The sequence below is a fragment of the Pyricularia pennisetigena genome, chromosome 1 (assembly GCF_004337985.1).
Source record: "Pyricularia pennisetigena strain Br36 chromosome 1, whole genome shotgun sequence".
NCBI classification, from domain to species: domain Eukaryota; kingdom Fungi; phylum Ascomycota; class Sordariomycetes; order Magnaporthales; family Pyriculariaceae; genus Pyricularia; species Pyricularia pennisetigena.
This window is the reverse complement of record NC_043740.1, coordinates 1,571,807-1,591,125: the sequence shown is the minus strand read 5'-3', so window position 1 is coordinate 1,591,125 and position 19,319 is coordinate 1,571,807. Positions and strand designations below refer to the sequence as shown.

At 51.4% G+C, this 19,319-nt stretch overlaps 6 protein-coding genes across 6 annotated transcripts in view; 2 read left to right on the top strand and 4 right to left on the bottom strand.

The window, feature by feature from the left end:
* The window catches only part of PpBr36_07037 (uncharacterized protein), a gene marked incomplete at both ends in the record, with an annotated part of 1,587 nt that extends 423 nt beyond the window's left edge, over positions 1–1,164 (bottom strand). The window contains one exon of the mRNA XM_029894176.1: positions 84–1,164. Coding sequence (XP_029747985.1) covers positions 84–1,164 — 1,081 coding nt within the window. The remainder of the gene's footprint in view (positions 1–83) is intronic.
* Positions 1,165–3,913: 2,749 nt separating this feature from the next.
* On the bottom strand, positions 3,914–4,667 carry PpBr36_07036 (uncharacterized protein; the record flags this gene model as incomplete). Its single annotated transcript, XM_029894175.1, has 3 exons — positions 3,914–3,935; positions 4,124–4,560; positions 4,638–4,667. The coding sequence occupies 3 exons, from the start codon at positions 4,665–4,667 to the stop codon at positions 3,914–3,916; spliced, it is 489 nt and encodes a 162-aa protein (XP_029747984.1).
* Positions 4,668–5,779: 1,112 nt separating this feature from the next.
* On the bottom strand, positions 5,780–7,276 carry PpBr36_07035 (uncharacterized protein; the record flags this gene model as incomplete). Its single annotated transcript, XM_029894174.1, has 2 exons — positions 5,780–6,740; positions 6,822–7,276. The coding sequence occupies 2 exons, from the start codon at positions 7,274–7,276 to the stop codon at positions 5,780–5,782; spliced, it is 1,416 nt and encodes a 471-aa protein (XP_029747987.1).
* A 2,159-nt stretch (positions 7,277–9,435) lies between these two features.
* Positions 9,436–10,982, bottom strand: PpBr36_07034 (uncharacterized protein; the record flags this gene model as incomplete). Its single annotated transcript, XM_029894173.1, has 6 exons — positions 9,436–9,675; positions 9,751–9,874; positions 9,947–10,064; positions 10,139–10,169; positions 10,254–10,786; positions 10,862–10,982. 6 exons carry the CDS (start codon positions 10,980–10,982, stop codon positions 9,436–9,438), a joined length of 1,167 nt encoding a protein of 388 aa, XP_029747986.1.
* Positions 10,983–11,347: 365 nt separating this feature from the next.
* On the top strand, positions 11,348–12,404 carry PpBr36_07033 (uncharacterized protein; the record flags this gene model as incomplete). The annotated part of the gene is made up of 2 exons (XM_029894172.1): positions 11,348–11,388; positions 11,453–12,404. 2 exons carry the CDS (start codon positions 11,348–11,350, stop codon positions 12,402–12,404), a joined length of 993 nt encoding a protein of 330 aa, XP_029747981.1.
* Positions 12,405–13,148: 744 nt separating this feature from the next.
* Positions 13,149–19,270, top strand: PpBr36_07032 (uncharacterized protein; the record flags this gene model as incomplete). The annotated part of the gene is made up of 2 exons (XM_029894171.1): positions 13,149–13,215; positions 13,266–19,270. The coding sequence occupies 2 exons, from the start codon at positions 13,149–13,151 to the stop codon at positions 19,268–19,270; spliced, it is 6,072 nt and encodes a 2,023-aa protein (XP_029747980.1).
* Between the last annotated feature and the right edge of the window lie 49 nt (positions 19,271–19,319).

Below are 19,319 nucleotides of genomic sequence, written 5' to 3'. Positions count from 1 at the left end.
AAAAAAAAAAAAAAAAAAAAGAGGAAGGGTCATATAGATAGATGTATAAAAGAAGGAAAAGGAAAGAAACAAAAAGGCCTTACTCCTCTTGAGATCCTTGATCTTCTCCAGCGTGTCCTTCTTTGCCTTTGCGCGCTCCTGTAGCTTGGCGACCTGGACCTGCTTGCCAAACTTCTTGAGGTCGCGGAGCTTCCTGGCCTCGGCGGCGGCCTTCTTGGCGGTGGCATCCTCGACCAGCTTGGCCTTGACCTTCTCCATGTGCTCGTCGGGCTTGACCATCTCGGCAAAGTAGTCGCCGGGGCGGGTGAAGGGGACGCCCTCGGCGCGGAGAAGCTGGCGGGCGCGCTTGGCGGCGTCGAGCGACTGCTTGTACAGGGCCAGCTCGCGGGCCAGGTCGTCCGAGACGTCGGGGATCGAGGCCTCGGTCGGGGCGGTGCCGGGCGCGGGCGTCACGCACATGTGCGTCGCGAACGGGACGGTGCCGTCGGTCGGCAGGGCGATGCGCTTCAGCGCGGCCAGCAGCGCCGTCGTATTGTTGATCGTCAGGCGTTGGTGCGGCACCAGGTCCGACTTGTCGTCCTCGGGGAGGTCTTCCAGGTCGCTCATTGGGATGTCTTCGTCCTCGTCATCTTCTTCGCCGTCGTCTCCATCGTCTTCATTTGCTGCGGCGGCAGGCTTGGCTTTCTTTGGTGTCCTGTCCTTTGTCTCCTTCTTGTCTTTTGACTTTTTCGGGCGGATGATTTTGGCCTCCATCTCTACCTCGGACTCGGAGTCGGTTTCGCTGTCTTCCAAGTTGCCCAAGTTGATCTGCGGAAGAGACGATGTGTTAGTCCGGCGTGTCTGTTGATATGGCTTAGCAAACCTTCCGGGTCTGAAGCGCACCTCTTTGTCGTCATCATCGCCGTCGTCGTCGTCCGACTCCTCTGCCTCCATGTCGAATAAGCCGTTCTCTACCTCATCCTTGTCGCTCTCATCCTCATCCTGCCACCCCTCGTCGTCCTCATCTGACTCCGCGTCGTCGCCACGCTCGCGCTTTGCCTTCTCTGCCTTTTTCTTCTCCTTCTCCTTCAAGTTGGCCTTGAGCTTGCGCTTCTCCTTGATCTTACGGTAATCCAAGCCCTTTTCGGCCGCAAGGGCCAACTTGAGCTTTGACTTGTGCACCATTGCCGTGTCGGTCCTTTGGTTTGGTGCACGATTGGTTCTTTTTTATATGCCGGAAATTTATTTAAAAGGGTATGTTGGTTATTTTTTTTTTTTTTTTCGCGACGTGGAAAAAGGGTCTATCACGCAATGAAGCGCTTAGGTATCCCGCCTTTCCGCACCCCGGATCTCTCTAATTTTTTTTTCTGGATTCTGCCCGCTTATCGGGCGCAACTTTGCCTTATCGCTAGTTGGTAGTGGGGCAGCTTGAAGCTCACCATCACCGTGATATTAGATATGCGCTCTGCTATCCACACTGTACACTTTCTTCAAAAGGCAATCAGGGGTAATCTTTTTATACCTTTTCGAAACAAAAAGATACCCAACCCTTCCTGATCTCATACAACAGCAATGCTACCAACTGACAGCATATTGAAACCCTTATGCTAGCTTATATCCTTAAATTATATGGTCGACCAGGTTAAATAGGCACCAACAATAGAGGGTGAAACAAATGCAACGAGACGTCCTCGCCTGGACCTTGTTAATCCGCGTGTTCGATTCACAATATTACCATGGCAGGATTTTCTATAATAGGAAATTGGGGGATTTTTGTTTTTCTTCTTTTCTTGTCTTCTCCCATATTTGATATAACCATATGCTGTTACATGTTCTGGTCTTAATTATATCCCCTGCAGCTGAGCCATGTCATTCGGTTAGCCATTTGAGAATTGAGCTTATGAAAATACCCAAGTTGAGCCTAGATCCATATGCTATTGTGCAAAGTAATAGTTCAAAATTCACTGAGCATAACTCTTGTGCAATTTCACTGAACTCATCAAGCATGCAAGATAAGAGACAAATCCTGTGTGGACCGACAAAATGCTTTGATTCAAAGAATCGATCCGATAAGACCCTGTAGCGAATGACATGGTGCTAAAGACGGTATATAGATGAGCAACAAAAAGCAAAAATAAGCCCTGTTCCCCATCGTAAAACTACCCAAGCAACACCTTCATCCGCAACTAGCCAATTTCCCACCGCGCAAGGAAAAAGTTCGAGAAAGAGACAGCCCCTTAGCATCTCGCGAAAGATGTCAAAACGCCGTCCGTGGTGATTCGTAGAGAAGAAAAGGCCATTCCGAGGCCAGCGGTCCGTCTCGGTTTGCGCAAGTGATGAACCGCCAGGGGATACCTGTTCTGAAGAAATGAAAGAGTTCTTTTGTGTTTGCTAGAGGGTTTTTTTCGAGTCCGCTTGTGCTGCATGTATCTCTTGAGAAGAAGGACAAGACGATTGAGTGTCCTTCGTCTTGTTGCTTTGTGGCCAGAATATCCGACAACCTGTGTTTTATGTATGTGTACTTTGGCGTGACAGGCTACAGAGACATCGGCGTGGTTGGATGGCAGTCTCTGGGAACCGGTTCCAGCTCGGCCTGCTTCTCTTCGAGAGTGGCTCCTGAGGAGGAAGCCACTTTACATGATGACACAGTAGTGGATAGGGCCGGCATTGGCGCCAGCAACGGGAGCGGGAATGTTCTTGGTAGAGGGAGACATTTTGATTGTTGGGGGTTGGTTGAGGCGGTTGACTTGAAAAGCCTTGAATATTGTAATGTAGCTGTTAGAAAATGAAGTTGTAGTTGTGGGTGAGGAGAAAAGAAGATTCTGGAGTGATCAAAGGAGAACTTTGTGGAGACTTTATACTTGGAAGACGACAACGCGGAGGGCACTTCTTTGGCGAAGAAAGCCATACCCAAGACTGTTTTTGCCAAAGCTTTCCCTTTCAGTAACCATCTTTGATCGCATGCATCATACTTGAGCCAGGGTAATAGAGGGTCGTTGATACATTGTGAGCAGTTCAGACCAGGGGCCTTGACGGATTCGTATTATCGAGTGGTACACAGCTTCGACTGGTGTTTCTCAGCTTTTACCATGAGGATGTCAGTGGCGATAGGTACCGTCTACGACAATAGCTCAACTGCAAAGAGTCCGTAAACTCCGAGACGATATCACATCTCGGATCATCACCAGAAGCAGGAGTTTTGTCACAGTGGCACAAAGCAAGGTTCTGGTCAGCGTAAAATATTGCCTCGAGGTGTAGTTCTTGATATTGTGCAATGTTGGTATTGTCTACGCCGCTTTAAGGAAGCTCCTTTGATGGCAGTCTTGTTTTCAGAACAAAGTGTCTGTATTGCCGCTATTTGTTGTTTTCAAGGCACGTATGAAGAGGTGGCATGGCTTCGAAATCGAGGACATGAACATACAAATTTCCTTCCCGGGAAATGGGTTCACATGCAGCCGGGAGCTAACCGTACAGACCGTTTCAACGGATTAACCTTGGCCAGTTACAGAGGTACCTAGCCTACGTCTGTTTTTGTCTTTGATGACTTTTTTGAGTGCCGAATCGAGGTGCGGTGCCCAAGGAGCTTAGTATTGTTCTTTTCGCCCCCCTAATATTCCTTGGTATTGTTCCACGCCACCCAAAGCATTCCTCTACGTAGTAAAAGTGAGCAAAGAAAAGACGAATTCAGCAAAAGAATCATTCAAGAAAGGTCGAAGGTGCCTAAAGTTGATGAATTGAAAAGAAAAAAGAGGTAAAGTCTCATTTGCGTTGCTGGCAAAAAGCAGACCGGTTTCCGACGCAACAGGCAGGTTCTATGTCCAAACCTGGAAGGGGCCGACCTGGTATTGTGCTTTCTGTTCCACGATTATATCATCGATAGCAACCACGCCCACAATGTTCGGGAATCTCATTTCAACCAGAAACGGCCACAACATTAGAAGCGAGTAAAGGGAAGCCTGCACACATGAAGCAATACAGAGTTAGCATAAATATCTGTTCCCGTTGCCACCAACAGCGGCATCCACTTGCGTACTTTTGGATGGCCCCCAACACACGCAGCAGGATGACGAGGGAGATGGGTAACACGACAGTAGGCTTTTGGTATTTTCAAAACAATAAAGAGAGGGAGAGAAAAAAAACTTACCATTTCCCCCTGAGGGTGATGACAGCCCAAGTCGCACCCTGCTCGTCCACCTCCTTCTCGACATTTGTCTGGAAGCAGATTGCGCTCATGATGCCATCTCCAAATTTCTCGTTCATCACAGCCTTGAATGAGTAGCCATAGTTTTGCACAACCTCGTACAGCCGGTAGATGAGCGGCTCGACCGGCGGCATTGGGCCCGATCGACCCCGGTCCGGGAAGTTGGTCATCTTGGACAGCGACTCCTTGGGCACACCCAGAAGCTCCGAGAGAGCCTCGACGTCCTCTTCCGAAGCCTGCACCTGTCCATAGAACATGCCGGCCACGGCCACCTCGCTCCTGCCGAGCTTGGAGGCAATGGCCTCAAAGGTGAGCTTCTTGGCCGTCTTGGCGTCGAACAGCGTCTGCGAGTGCACCGGTAGCCGGCTCGCCATTGAGTCCTTGGTGCCTTGGATTAGTTATTTTTTTTCTTTCTTTCTTTTTTTCCGCCGAAGCTGAAAGTGTCTGGGTGACTTACATCCAGGGAGGCAAGCCTCGTGTCGGCCATTGTGACTGAAAATAAAAGAGAAATCCGAAACAAAGTGATTATAAATGTGACCACAGACAAGCGCTGTCAGGTAAGTATTCTTTTATTTGCGAAACGTATGGTATTTTCTGCTCCTCTATGGCAAATTTCACTTAAAGATATGGTAATTCGAATAGACTTTTGAGAAAATTTGGAAAAAGAGACGGCAACAATGACACGAACCAACTATAAATCGACATCGGCTCAACGTCCTCCATCCACTGCATCATCGTGCAGTCACACGATTCCATGTTAGCACTAGCAAATCGCATACCCCGCTTTGAGATGTTAGTTACGTGGTAATTATGTAGGTATCCAAACCATCTGTATCATCAACTTGAAAGACGGAGTAATGTCGGGGTTTCGGTATACCTAAGTTAGTACGGATCTATGTTCCAAACCGGTCAAGTATGGAGATTGCAAAGGCGAGAAACTCGTGGAGAGGTAGTCACTTGTAAATGGATATCATTGACTCAACCTTCTAACGTAATTCCATCTCCAAACGGCGGTCATTCGGACTCCGATACAAAGACTATTGTTCCTTATCAGCGGAGATGGCAACCGACAAGAAAACTCAGGGGCAGAAGCGAATGTGGGTGGACTTGGTACAAAGAAGTCTCCAACGGGATCTTCGGCTGGATCGGCTTGCAACTCTGACTTGGACGGCGCCTAGGTTTGATACGCCAACGTCACCCCCACCTGCTTACAGTACAGTACATCCACCAATCCCCCGCCTCGCCAAACATATTATAAGCCCAGCAAAAAAGCCAAGATCAAGCCAAGAGATGTATAAGACCGGCACTGTCCACTGTTAATCCATGTACATCATCAAAACCCCCCATCTTTGCCTGCCATTCATCGCCAATGTCGCGCATTATCTTAAAACCTTATAACCGATCGGGGAAATACAAAAGAAACGCTCTGTTGCTTAAACATCACCGCAAATCTTGCGCAGTCGATGTGAATCATGGCCTTTTTTTTATTTTTATTTTTTTTTACTTGATTAAATTCTAAGTCTAACTCGTCAAATTCCCCATAAAAAAAGAGAATCCCTAAAACGCCGCATCATTAACAAAGAAGAAAAAAAGCTACATTCAAAATAGCCACATTAGCTTGGTCCAATCCCTCCTCGTCGCCGCCCTGAGGTCATCCACATTGAGCATGTCAACACTCTCCTTGACCAGGCTGTCCCAGATGCTGTTCCTGACGTGGATCGGCCACGCCGGAATGTCCCAATACCTAACCTTGAGCCCCCTGTCGTGCGCCGACTTGACCTGCTCCCGAATCTTGCGCACCTGCGAGTCGCTCAACCCGCCGAACCACACGTTGCCGATCGACTGCTTAAACGGCACGCTGGCGTAGTACGAGTTGGTCGTGTCGTACTTGCCGTCCTCGAGCCGGTCCAGAGGCGCGTCGTAGAAATAGTCCCGCTGCGTCGCGTTGGCCGTCACAAGATCGAATGGCGTGTTGCCCGTCCCCACCACCGTCACCGGCCCGTAGGAGACCTTGCCGTCCTTGAACTCGCTCAACCACCCCCTGACCCGAAGCGGCTCGAGCTGCTTCACGACCTCCTTCCACGTATCAGCCCCGCCCGTCTTGACATCCACCAGCAGCGTCAGTGTCTGAGAAGGGTCCACGTCGAACACGCCACGGCGCGAGTCATTGTAGAACTGGTGCGATGGGTTCTGGTGCTCCAGGATCTTGACTATCGGGTCAACGTAAAGCGACCTGAACGTTCGGTTGGGCTGCAGGGCGGCCGTGTCGTGCCCGACGAACAGATCGCTGCCGCGGTCCGGGAAAAGCCACACGTCGGCCTCGACTCCGGTGCAGCCCGCATGCAGAGCCGAGAAGAGAGGCACCTTGCGCCAGTAGTCGTTGTGCGAGTGGCATGAGATGGGCTGCACATCGCGCAGGAAATCGGTCGGGTACCAAGCTCGCCCTTCAGTGCCGCTCCCCACCCTTCCCCAGTCGGCGAATATCGCATCTGGGTCATCTTCGTGATCCCATACCCGTCGTGAGAAGAATAGCAGACCGTTGATAACCAGCAAAACGCTCCTGCAGAACGGTGCAGTAAATAGGTCGTTTTAGCGGCGGAACGCAACGAACAGAGTGCATAAAGCAGCAACCCAAACTTACAGTAATGTGATGCCGCAAACCGTTCCGCATATAGCCCACTTGCGAGCCTTTCGCCGCCGTGGCGCATCCGAGATGGTCACCTCCTCCTCAACCCATAGCGTATCGGACCTTTGGTCGTCAAAGTATTCACTCCTTATTAGTGGGTCCTCCTCTAGCGGCTTGGGTTTTTGTCCTCTTATCCTCCAGCTGCTCTGGATGTGCCTTGTGGGAGAGAAGCCGAGCAGACCAGTCGGCGACGATAGCCCCGACAGGGTGCCGGAGCGCAGACCTTCGCACTCGTTTGGCGTTGCGAGCTGAGAGGGGGGAAGCTTGAAGAATGGGTGGGATGACTTGAAATCGGTAAATGGGGGTTTTGACGTATCGTCAGGGTCGCTGGCATGTACAGCGACCACAACAGGAGACTTTTCGGTCTTTTCCGCCATTGGGCTGGCGACGTTTTGGTCGGGGACACCCATGGTGGAGAGATGAACACAAAACGAATATGTAATCCGCCGTATTCAACAGTACATAATGTCGCGGAAAAAAACCAAAGAATGCTCGATTCAAACGTAGTAGAGTAAATGCACGGTATTGCTTAGGAAAAAAAAAAAAGAAAAAAAAAAAAAAACAAGACGCGCGAGAGAAATGAGGCGGGCAATGGTAGCAAATAATGCAAGATCAAAGTGCCCTGGGAATCGGAAGCCGTGGCGGAAATACACCCGAGCTTGCACCTAGTTCGGGTATAGATGATCGTTAATGCGTGGTCCCAGGGGAAACCAAGACTGGGGGAAAGGAACCACTCTGCGCTAGTCGTGCCAACCCAGCGGGGACCAAGTTTGAGTCTAGATAGAACTGGAGCTGGGGCTCACAAGGTATCGAGTTCAGGCGAGTAGGTAGGTTAACCTACCAAATACGAAAGCTCGGAAGCTCCTTGCTGCATCCGAATCTGAATTGAATCGTGAGCGGGCCTTTTTGGGATGGTCCTTGTTTGAATTGTTTTGGGGCGAAAATATACCACCCTGATGTCTCGTCTGTTGTGATGATCTTGAAACAACGGGCGAACGGACGGTAAGGCAGATGGCAGCACTGTTTTTTGTTTTCTTTTCCTGAAAAAAAAAGGAGCAATGCCAGGAGAAACCAGGAAAAAGTCACATGCACGAGAATAAAGAGCCAAATAAACAAGCGGAAGGACAAAAGTCGAACAAAGCAATCAACTCACAATGATCCAGGGCAACGCATTTCCACACCACCTTGCGCACCATGCACAAGGCCACAGGGAAAAGTCCAGCCCTTCCTTGCTCTTCCCCACCAATCGGGCAGTGGGCCTACTGAAAATAGTAACAAAGAGGTAACATTTTTTTTTTCTCTCTCTCTTTCATAAATGCTCACATCCTGGCAGTGTCCGAGGAGAAAAACAATTACAGCTCCGAGTGCGCCACGGGAGGGGGTGATTTGGGTGGGAAACGGAGCATGGAGCGCAAGGAAAGGCCTGGTTCCAAGCGAGGACCCCGTGGCCTATGCAGGTAGAAAAACCAGAAAAAAAAAACAGGCCAGGGCCAGCCCGGCCAGGTGCCCAGCAAGGCCCAGCCGGCTCATCGCGAGGACCAACAGCAACCACCCCCTTGCAAACCTCTGCCAGAAATGGCAAATCCTGAAGCGGCCCTACATTGAACATCTGCATAGCTTGCCAGGGGTCCAGCGTCCAAAGTCTGGACCGGCCCATTGCGGTTTCGCTTGGCTGGTGCTGACCGAAAGCTTGACAAGCTTGACCAGCGGCAAATTTTCCCCAGCGGTTGTATAGGTGGCACAGCCAGCCCACAAAGAAGCATTCGGGTCTAGAACCCCATCACGCGTACTGCTACAATTTACTGAGCAGTCCGTTGATTGCCAGCCGCCAAGGGGTAGGTAGATAATCCCATGCATCTTCAGCACTAGACTAGATCCTTCCACTTGAAATGATGGTTTGCAATCCGAGAAAAGCCTTGTACGCCGTACGTTCGCCAAGCCGACTCCAGATTCATCAAGTCCTGCTTGGAAATCTTTCTCTATCCAAGCCATCCCACATCAAGCTCGCCCGAAGTCGGGGACCAATAGCTTTCCAGCTCTCCAACATGCTTCCACCGTACCGCCAATATGGCACCTTGCGCGGTTGGGGGGAGGGGGGGAATATCGGTTATTGATTGGCTCGCTTGAGCCTTCTGGGGTGCCAATCTTGGAACATGATAGCATTTTCCAGGTCATGTCAAATTTGGCAGGTGTTTATCATGCGTCCTTTCGGGGTGCAAGCGTCTTGTGAGTCCAGTAGATGGCCAAGCCATCCATGTGCGATGAATTGATTTGTAGATCGAGATTGCGAAAAGAAAGGACCCCCATCACACCTTCGCATTGACTCTTTGACGAGTCTTACTCTTTTCGTCTTTATTAATAGTGGGGTTTGTTTAGAGGCGCACGACGAATAAAGATGCATCGGGTGCATGCGGAGGGCTAGAAAGTTCAGCTCAAATGCAAACAGCCAACAAAATCGGCCAGATGGATGTATAGAACCCGCTTGCTTTACAACTTTATTATACTGTGGATAATTTATCTTTTGCTTCTCTTTTTTTTTTCTTCTCTTTTTTCTTCGTCATACCATCCTTCATGCCGTTGTTTCTTTGGGTCGTTCCGGCAAGGCGTCCGCAGGAGGATTCACTGCAGCGCCAGGGTGTCGCGTGCCCTTGTTTTTGATCTTCTTCTCCTTCTTCTTCTTCTCCTCTGGCGGGTAAGCTTTCTCGGTAACTTCCTGCCACTCTTTAGAGGCCTCGAATTCAGCCTGTATGGGTGTCAAGAGTTCAAGGAGCGCCTTGGTAGTTGCCGGCTTCAGCAGCTGCGGGGTGAGCTGTTGTGGAGAGTGAATGTCAGCCCCAATCTCCACCAGCATCCTGTCCATCATATGCAAGAAAACCTGACATACCACATCATTCTTGTAATCTTCTCGGAGTTGTGCAATGTCGTTGTACACAAGAGGTTCTAGACCGTCGCGCTCACGCTCAACGCGGAATTCTTGCTGCCCTGACTTGAGCTTGGAGGCAGGGAGTCTTCACGATGACGTTAGCCTTCATTATCCTCACCTCTCATTCAGTGCAGAATTTAATAGCTTTGCGACTTACAAAACATATTCGATAAATGCTATTATGCCATTACCATCCGGCACCTTTGGCACCGCCTCGGCTTTGCGCAGCTTCTTCGCCACAGCCTCGGCGCTGTCGAGGAGATCGATTTTGCTGTCTGAAGATGTTGTTAGTACAGTTTCTTGACCGTTGACTCCTGTTTTCTTCAAATACAAAAGAAATGCAACATACCAGGCTCGCTGGAGCTCATCTTGGCGCCTTGCTGTTTCGATGGACTTTGTCAGTAACAAGTCGTGTCCCGGATTCGCCCTCAAGGTCCATTGTCAAGAATTGGGTTCCATCATACCAAGCCTGGAATCATGGGATTCATTAGATGTGCTCTTTGTTTGTAGCCAATCTTGGGCAAGACGTCCTTGGCCAGGGTAAAAATCTTGCGCTGGTCAGTACCACCGAACTGCGCATCGCAGCCAAGGTACTCTTCATCCAGAGCCTGTAGCAAGGGGTAAAGCAGTCCGCTCAGCGGTGCATTGTCCGTCTGCTTGACTACCTCAGCACCGGCCTTCCGGGCATCGTGCTCCGACGTCAGAGATGTCAACTTGTAGATGTCCATGATGTAGTCGGGCCCCTTCTGAAACTCGCTGCCGAGGATGAAGCGCAGCTTTTCAGTCGGCACGCCCACAGCCTTGAGGATGGCCTTGATGACATGCTGGTAGTACTGAGCTCGGTACTGAACGATCTCAATCGGAGCCTTGAGGTTGTCGAGAAAGCCATGAATGTCGGCAAGGAGGATCGTCAATTCGCATCCTGCTGCGAGGAACTGGGCAATCTTCAAAGCCGGTACAAAATACCCAATGTGTGGACGACCGGTTGTGGCGGTTCCTGGAGAAACGCATGGTCAATCATAAAGGGTCCGTGGTTTTGGTCATCGAATAAGTCTCTTGAAAGGAAGCTCACCCCAGTAAATCTTTGGGTCTCGACCTTGAGCCAAGATATCCTCGATAATCTCAATGTTGAGATACTCTTCCAAGTTCTCTTTGATGAGGGCAAGCCTCTCCTCTTTGCTAAGTGACGCCATGGCTGAAGTTTCAGTCAATGCCTGCAAAATGGAAGTTCGAAGAGATGCAGTGCAACTGGCTTGCTTGGAACAACTTTGCGACTTGTCGCTGGTGACTCTGATATTGCGGGGTCCCCTTTTGCTTGGGAGGGGTGACTCAAATTCATGGCAGAATTGATCGCAGTGACGCGCAGCCAACGCGACTGGAAGGCGGTGTCTACCCAAAGGCAATTGAAAGAGTGCCAAAAAAAGTTTCAGTGGGGCCGCCGCTGGGAATTTTCCCTAGGCACTCCGTATCGCAATTGAACTCCGCTTCAAGCTATTGTCTTCCTAAACCTAAGATATATTTTTATCGTTTATAACTGTACCGAATCTTCCAAATTAAAATGCCTCACAAACACAAAAGAAGGGAGAGGGATGAATCCGAGTAAGTCATATTTTAAGCTTTGTTCTCTACCCGACAGCAAGCTGACCATCCGACTGCACACCAGCTTTAACCTCCCTCCGACCGTGATAGCAAAGCCACTCCCGGTAGTCGCCCCAAAGAAAGCGGCGACGGCGGCGAAGCAGGCTGTTAGCAAAACCTCCACAGCACATCCCGTCAAGAGCACGAAGCGAAAGCGGGGTCGTGACGCGAATGGTGACGATGCGCCGAGGGCTTTCAAGAGGTTGATGGCATTTGCCGGGGGCCAGAAGTTGCGTTCGGGCCTAGACGATGGAAACCCGGCGCCGTCAAAGAAGAAGAAGAAGAAGAAGAACAACGCCGCCGAAGTAGCTGCAGCAGCTGAAACCCAAACACAGAACGAGCCGGTGGAGATTCCCAAGATCAAGCCTGGCGAGAGGATGTCCGACTTTGCGGCCCGGGTGGACGCTGCACTTCCCGTAAGCGGCTTGGCCAACAAGGGCATCAAGAACGGCAAGGATCCGCTGGGCCTCAAAGTTTGGAGGACAAGGAAAGAGCGCAAGATGCACAAACTGTACGATCAGTGGAGGGAAGAGGAGCGGAAGATACAGGAGAAGCGGGAAGAAGCGGCTGAACTAGCCGAGGAGAAGGCCTTTGAGGAGGAAGAGGCTGGCATAAAGTGGGATGGAGACGATGACGGCGAGGCTGCGGGCGCATCTGGAAAGAAGAAGAAGAAGAAGGGCAAAAGAGCTCGGTTGCTTGGAGAAGCAGCTGTGAAGGAGGACGACCCCTGGGAGGAGTTGAAAAAGAAGCGGGGAGAGGCGAAGATTGGACTGAACGATGTCGCGAAGGCGCCTCCGGAATTGAAGAAGCTCACAGGCAAAAAACTGACGGTGAGGGGCGCAGCTGTCGAGGTTGACGGCATACCCAAAGCCGCTGGAAGTTTGAGACGGAGAGAGGAGCTTCAGGAAGTCAGGAACAACGTGGTGACCTCGTATAGGAAAATGATGGAGCAAAAGAGGGCAAATCTGTCTGTATAGTACAGTATAGAATTTTGCGTTGTCCTCGTTCAAATACACGATACCCCTTCTCGCGAATGCCGCGTAAGTATTGAGATATTATGCTAATGTCGCATAACTCGATCAGTCAGAGTTGTCGACTGCCTGGCGCCCATGTGATTCAGTATCTTGTCCGACGGAGGATCGCAAGGTGGGGCAGTACATCTGGTTTTTGTGCCCCACCACTCAAATACATCACTAAAATCGTCTACTGTTAAGGTGTTGGGTTCGATTCTAGCGATTGCACCCACTCACAATTTTCTCACTTTCAGGAGATGAAAAAAAAAAAAATTTCGACCGTCGCGCATCATTCCTCTTTCTCACATACGTACCAGGTAGCACTGCTGGATTCACATGCGAAATCGATCTCGCATTGGTCATCAGAAAGCTATTCCCTTCACGTTCTAACCGGCTACTGGATTCAGTCACGCGACGAACAAGGTCAGTTGTGCGTGCGTCACAGAAGTTGAAGCTGGATCAAACAAAGATTTCAGCGCAACTTTTCTGCGTCTTTGCTCACCCACCACGACTTGAACTCACGCAACCTGTTCTGGAGCTTTCCCGGCCTCAGCTTTTTTTTCTTCTTTTTTTTTTTCTTTTTTTCTTTTTCCAGATGGCTGTCGAGGTATGCACTTGTCTACCAGTTTAGTCCTCTCGCTCCATGATAAAAATATCGCTAATTGCTCACGAGATGCATCTCCTTAGTAGCCACGCTAGTCTATCAAAATGGGTAAAGGGGTGGATAGACTGGTGGAGTGGTGTGTGCGGGAGATATCGTTTGCAGACGATGAAGGTAGGAAGGGCGTGCACTGATATCATAAAGGCATTGCTAACGACTGGTAGGTCTTACTCCCCAAAAATTTGTTCTCGTCGTAAAAAGGTATCTCGAAGATGCAGACGACAAGAACGATGCACCAGCAAAGAGCGGCGCTGCCGTCGAAAACACGGCAAATACGGATGTCGACAGCATCGAACCAGTAGACGTCGAAATTGCGGCTCCGGTGTGGCATGATGTTGCTGCCAGGGCCGAGATATTCGTCGGTAGCAACAGGTCCGACAAAACCTGGAATCACTTGCCATTTGAGTCCATCTTTCAATTACCAGAGATATCAAAAGATGCGGTGGCACAGTCAGATACCATTGTTCATGCGGGCAAAGATGGCCTGCCGAACTTCCAGCCACGGATATTTACCTCTGAGGAACTGACATGGATCAACATCACAGGCCATGGCATTGACTTTCTCAAGATCCCTCCCCTCTGCTGGAAACTGCTGCCCAAGCTGGCATCCTGTCACTACGAGGGTTGTTCACAGGGAAACCTGTGTAAGATGGGAGGTGGTGACATTCGCTCTGTCCCCAAGAGGACAGACAAACTTGCTGAGCAGGGCTACATCGTCAAGCGTACCGTGGTGCTCCGCGGCTCCAAGACGAGCAAGCTCTGGCTCACACAGTTCGCACCTCCGGATCTGCCCAGCGCAGAGAATCCCAACACTTGGGGTCGTGATCTGGACCTTTCACGGGATAACCTTACGAAGAGCCTGCGGCCGGTCCCATGGTGTCACCTTTGGACTGGCGTAACTATTGAGTATGAGTCCTTTGGCCGCACCGCCATCGCCGTGATTAGAGCATGGGAGGTTATGCGAATCGCCGACTTGAAGAACAAGCTTGGCATCCACGGTGTGCGTTGGCAGATGAAGGTTCTCGCGAGAATGCTTCGCAGGTTTGCAAGTGCTGGTATCACCAAGTATGTAGCTGCAAAGCTTGGTGAGACCGGTAAAGTTTTCAAGGACTGTGTCAAGTATGTGCGAGAGCCTACAGACGATGAATGGGAGAAGTATCTTTCGACAGGCGGTGGCAAGGCTCAGTACACCAAGGGCGCGAAGAAGGGAAACAAATCGGTGGAGGCTCAGATACCTACAGGTGGCCCCAAACCAGTTGTGTCGGCCCAGCTTTCAAAGTGGTCGCCTGAAAGGCCGTTGGTCAACCTGGTATATGACACCATCAAGCGATCTGCCTTTCAGGGTCTCACGGGTCCTCAGGTCAGCACTTTGACTGTCGGCTATGCTTTTCGTCGCTACATGGATAGTCTTATGCCCGTGCTGTCAAAGCCTGACATTCAGCCGGACCATCTCAGCCACCTGGCAATTCGTCCTGAGAACAGGGGTCCTCGATCGCGGGTGTTCACCACCGAGCCTTCTCACGGCCCAGAAATTGCGCTTGGAACCTTGCATGCTACGATTACAGGGACCCTTGATCCAGCCGCAGCGATGAAAGCTTTGGGATTTGGGCCAATATTGGAGACGCTTGCGGCAACTCCGGCGAATGCTACTTTGACTTCCCTCGCACGAATCACCAATGACTATGGCGAGCAGACGAGGATGATGAAGCCGCTCAGCATACATTCTGAGAATACTGTTCTTGCCCAGGTTGAGGATACGCCCAACGAGCACCCGGCGAAAAGGGCTCGTTTTGGCGACATATCTCAAGTGGAGGAGGAGGTTGAAGCTTTGAATGCAACAGTGCCACCAGGTGCAGGGTCGCAAGATGCTGGAAAAGGCCAAGAGGCAGTCGCCGTGGGTCAGGCAAACAAAAACAATACTGACCAAGGTGATCTCGAAGCGCATACACGCGAATCAAAAAAACGCAGTCGACCGCTCGAACGCCGGCTAGATATCGAGGCTGGCGCACGTGCCTTGATTGCTCAGGACAGTGAGCGTCCTAAGAAAAAGGGCCGCCCCTCCAAGAACCCAGTGAAGTCTATAATCGTCAAGTTTGTTGGTCAGACCGTCCAGCGCTGGCAGGTTTCGGCAGGCTTTGAGCTGTCAGAGTTATCCCTTGCTACTGACGATGAGGATAGAGACAGCGAGCCTTCAGACGAGGAAGAGTCTGATGAGGAGACTCCGGCCCCGGATCTCACGATGGAAGCGCGCTACAATGGACGCCCTGGCCGACTCAGGGTCTCTTCAAGCGACCAAATGGTCGTCTTTGAGTACAGTGGAAAAGCGGCCAACAAGCCCTCTTTGCAAATCACCATCGCGAGCATTGTGGACAACCCGGCCATCGATACACCCCCTGACGATGATGATAAGTGCTTGGTCATCAATGCGACCCGGAACAATTCTCGATGGCCGTATATATTTCATTTCGACAACACTGCGGAAGTCTGCGAGGCTGCGATCACGCTTAGAGACCAGGTCGAAAGCCTACGGATGGGTACCGCAGTTGAGAAAAAGCTCAAGAAACCAAAAAAGCCTAAGAAGTCCGGCAAGGCGGCTAATGGCATCAAGCGGAAGTGGAAAGCCGAGGGCTACAAATGCGATCGATGCGGATCGGTCTACAAGAACGACAATGGACTTAAATACCACCAAGAGAAATCACAGACGCCCTGTAACCCCGACTTTGATCCGAAGGTCATGCCAGAAAAGCCAGACAAACGGCGAAGAAGTCATGTTGATGGCATTGAAGACCAAGGCCCTCTGACTGGAAGAGGCCAACGGTCCGCACGGTCGCAGCTTAAGAAGCCCAACCATGAGCCGGAGCAGCCCTCGACTGCATTCGGGCGCAAAGCCGGCAAACGGCCAGAGAGTGGCTTCGCAACTTGTCGCGGCATAGGATCGCTGGAGGAAGGTGCAACTGAAGAAGCACCTCTGGTCCTTGGTCAAAGCCTACCCGCTGAGCCTGATGTAAGCATGGTCGATTCGCCAGCCATTGGTCGGTCGGACGTACCGGTTAACGACACCATCGTGATAGAAAACCCGCAGCCGCTTAGGGTGGACGCCGTGGTGAGCGAGGACGCTCCAGCAGAGGCTGTCGAGGAAATGTCTCCAGCCGAGGATGTGCCGATGGACCAGCAAGAAGATCCAACTACCGCCCAAGTTTCACGTTCTGAAGATTACGGTGGATTTCCTAAATTTGTTTTGCCGCCTCTGACCAACCCAAAGTTGCTGGAAACTTCGCACCGGACAATATCAATAATCCAATACCTAGTCGATGTTCACGATGGGGTTTTCCCGGGGGATAAGGCGATGTGGTATGCTGTTTACACCATGCACGAGAAGGAGTTTCCCGGAGAAGTTCACCCGAGCTTTCGTTCATGTCTGGCCATTGTTAAAACCATGGAGCGTCGCGGATGGTTGCGCACGTACGCTTATGCGTGGAGAGATGAAAAAGGTTCAATCTCAAAACTGTACTTGGCAATAAAAGAAGGGGTACCCGACTCAAGCCCAAAGATTGCCGCAATGAAAGAACGAATCCAGGCCGCCCATCCGCTGCCATACGTCCCACCTGGGTTTGAACCATCCCCCGAGACCCTCGAAGCCCTCCATGCTAGGTTAGCGGACGAGTCGTCTCGCATGCATAGTAGGGCCTCTCGGAGAAAACAGGTCGAGGTTGAAGTGTTGAAGGCGCCATTTTATGAAGAAACCCGAAGTGACAGGCTCGCAAAACATGAGTCACCGGCTAGGCGAACACACGTTTCGGCATTCAGGCCTTCCCCTATACAAAACACTCGCTCGTTTCCTCCGGGAGATAGGAGTGAGCTGTTGCGGAGTAGACTTAAGGCTTCGCTCGCACAACCGAGACAACCAAAGAGGAGAAGCCTGTTTGAGTCTTCAAACCCGGGTCTGGACAGCCTCCCACCATACTTTTTCAATGGGACCATTGCTCTTCATGACAGTGGCGTTGCACTTCCACTGGAACCAACCAGTCGTGTGGATGCTAATGGAGAAGGGGGTTCTGAAGATTCAGCCCCTATCAGTGATCCCTTCCTGAGGCAAAAGTTGCCAGGAAAGGTCGAAGAGATACCGCACAACTTTCCTCACATCGACGATGAATGGGCTGATCCCCACTGGGCTAGGTTCACCTGGCACGTCGATGCTTGTCGTGAATGGGAGCAGGCGGACGAGACGTCCCGGCTGCTCCAGTCTTCAACCCTAGCCCCAGAGTACTGCTTCCTTAATTTCACGGTGGATCCACAGGCATTCGAGGGAGTTGACAGTCCTAACTTGCAATGGTTCGCTGCAGACCAATTCAATGTTCTCGACCTACCATACAAGATCCTGGCTAGGGATGTGTATAGATATGAGAGGCAGGGTGCATACAGACTGACGATTCCTCGTGCTCCTCGCGGGCCCTATCGCACTCGTGGCTCGAATGCTGGCGGGCCATCGAATGTGCGTGGCGGTCCCCTGGGTGGACGAGGGACCAGCAATCTAAGAGCATCTGCGAGCAACGAGCACACCTGGAGCGATTCTGATGTAATTGCTGTTCCGTCTGCCGAGCCTACACCCTTTGCTACCCAACTTCCAGTTCAGTTTGAACCTCCAGCTCCCGTGCCTGCTCCTGCCAGAGTCCCCGTGTTCCGAAAAGTTAGAGAGTTGACTGCCTTCCCGCACACTCGGGAAGACTATTCGGCACAGGAACTGATGGAGGTGGATGACGATGTGGACTGGTCAGCCGAGAACACTAAGCTCGCAGCTTTCATAGCCGTCAGGGTTCTTCTCGGCGGTGTTGAGAAGGTGATTGACTGGGGTTTGATGATGAGACTCTTTCCTGACGTGAAGCTCTCGGCTCTGAGGAAATTCTGGGGTCATATGAGGAAGACTCGATCATTCTACATCGAAGCAACCACGGAATTGTTTCAGGATAAATTCCTCGAAGCATACGAAGAAGGAGAGCTGCCGCCACTCAACTATGATGACGTTTTGGCTTACGACTGGAGGCGCCTGATACGGTGGACTCTCAACGAGATGATTGAACAAGACATTGTTCTCCCTGCGACCAAAGAGGGGCTTGAACAAGAATACGTTGTGGATGAAAACGCCTACACCGTGCCAGAGTGGCGGGACACGTACTTCCACTACCAAAGATCTATTTGGAACAGGTTCCAGGACTTTACATCTGAGGTGGCGGCCATGCCAGCGAAGCCGCAGCTCACAAGCTACAACTCTCTGGAATCGATCATCACATCTTGGATCCGGGCCTTGTGCTCGACACCTCCCGAGTTCTACTCGCCGGGCTCCATCAGGGACAGGGTGTATTCGCTCGGCGTTCGCGACGATCAAGAGGTCAGCTGCCTTCTCCAGGGGGCAATGATCGACCTGCAGCGCCGTCGCGTGATAAAAAAGAGCAAGCCGGCCGCGCTCAAGTCTGGACGACCGTACAAGTATACGCAGTTCTTCTACACGACCCTGGACAAGTACTCGCAGCCGCACAAGTTCTCCCAGGCGGCCGTCTTCAAGGCCCATCTCGACAGTCTTTTCCGTCAGGGCAAGATCCTAGACCGGCTCGACTTTACAGTGGACGACGGTGCCATCATGGCGATTGTGAATCTTCAAGCCCACGGCAGGATCAAGGTCGAGCCGATCGACATCCCGAACATACCCTTTGGCTTCGATCCAGGCAACTACGAGACGAGGAAATACAACAAGGACTTTTACCAATTCAGCGTCAGGGTCATTCCAACCGACAAGTACGTCTACAACGAAGATATCCCCCTGCTTGACCGGGTCAGGACCTCGACTCCGCCGGGGATGGGGCCCAACGGGCAGCTTCCGACCTGGTGTGACTTTTTGGGCACGATCGATTGGACGCGCTGGGCGAGGTTTGTCTCGGCCGTCTTCTTCATTCTGGCGACGAGGGGCTCGATGGGGCCGGAGCGGGCGAGCGCGGCCTTGGGCCCGCTGACGGAACCGTATGACGTCCAGTGCATCATGGACTGGGGCGTTAAGTTGGGATTGCTCAGGGAGATGGTTGCCGGCGGCGGGCTGTGTGTCAACGATTGGTGGTGGCTGGGCATGTCCAAACTCACGATTGATGAAGAAGTCTCGGATGGTGAGGATACGGCTTGATGGACCCTCGGAATTTTTTTAGGTAAAGGAGCTGGGGGGTTTTCTTTAG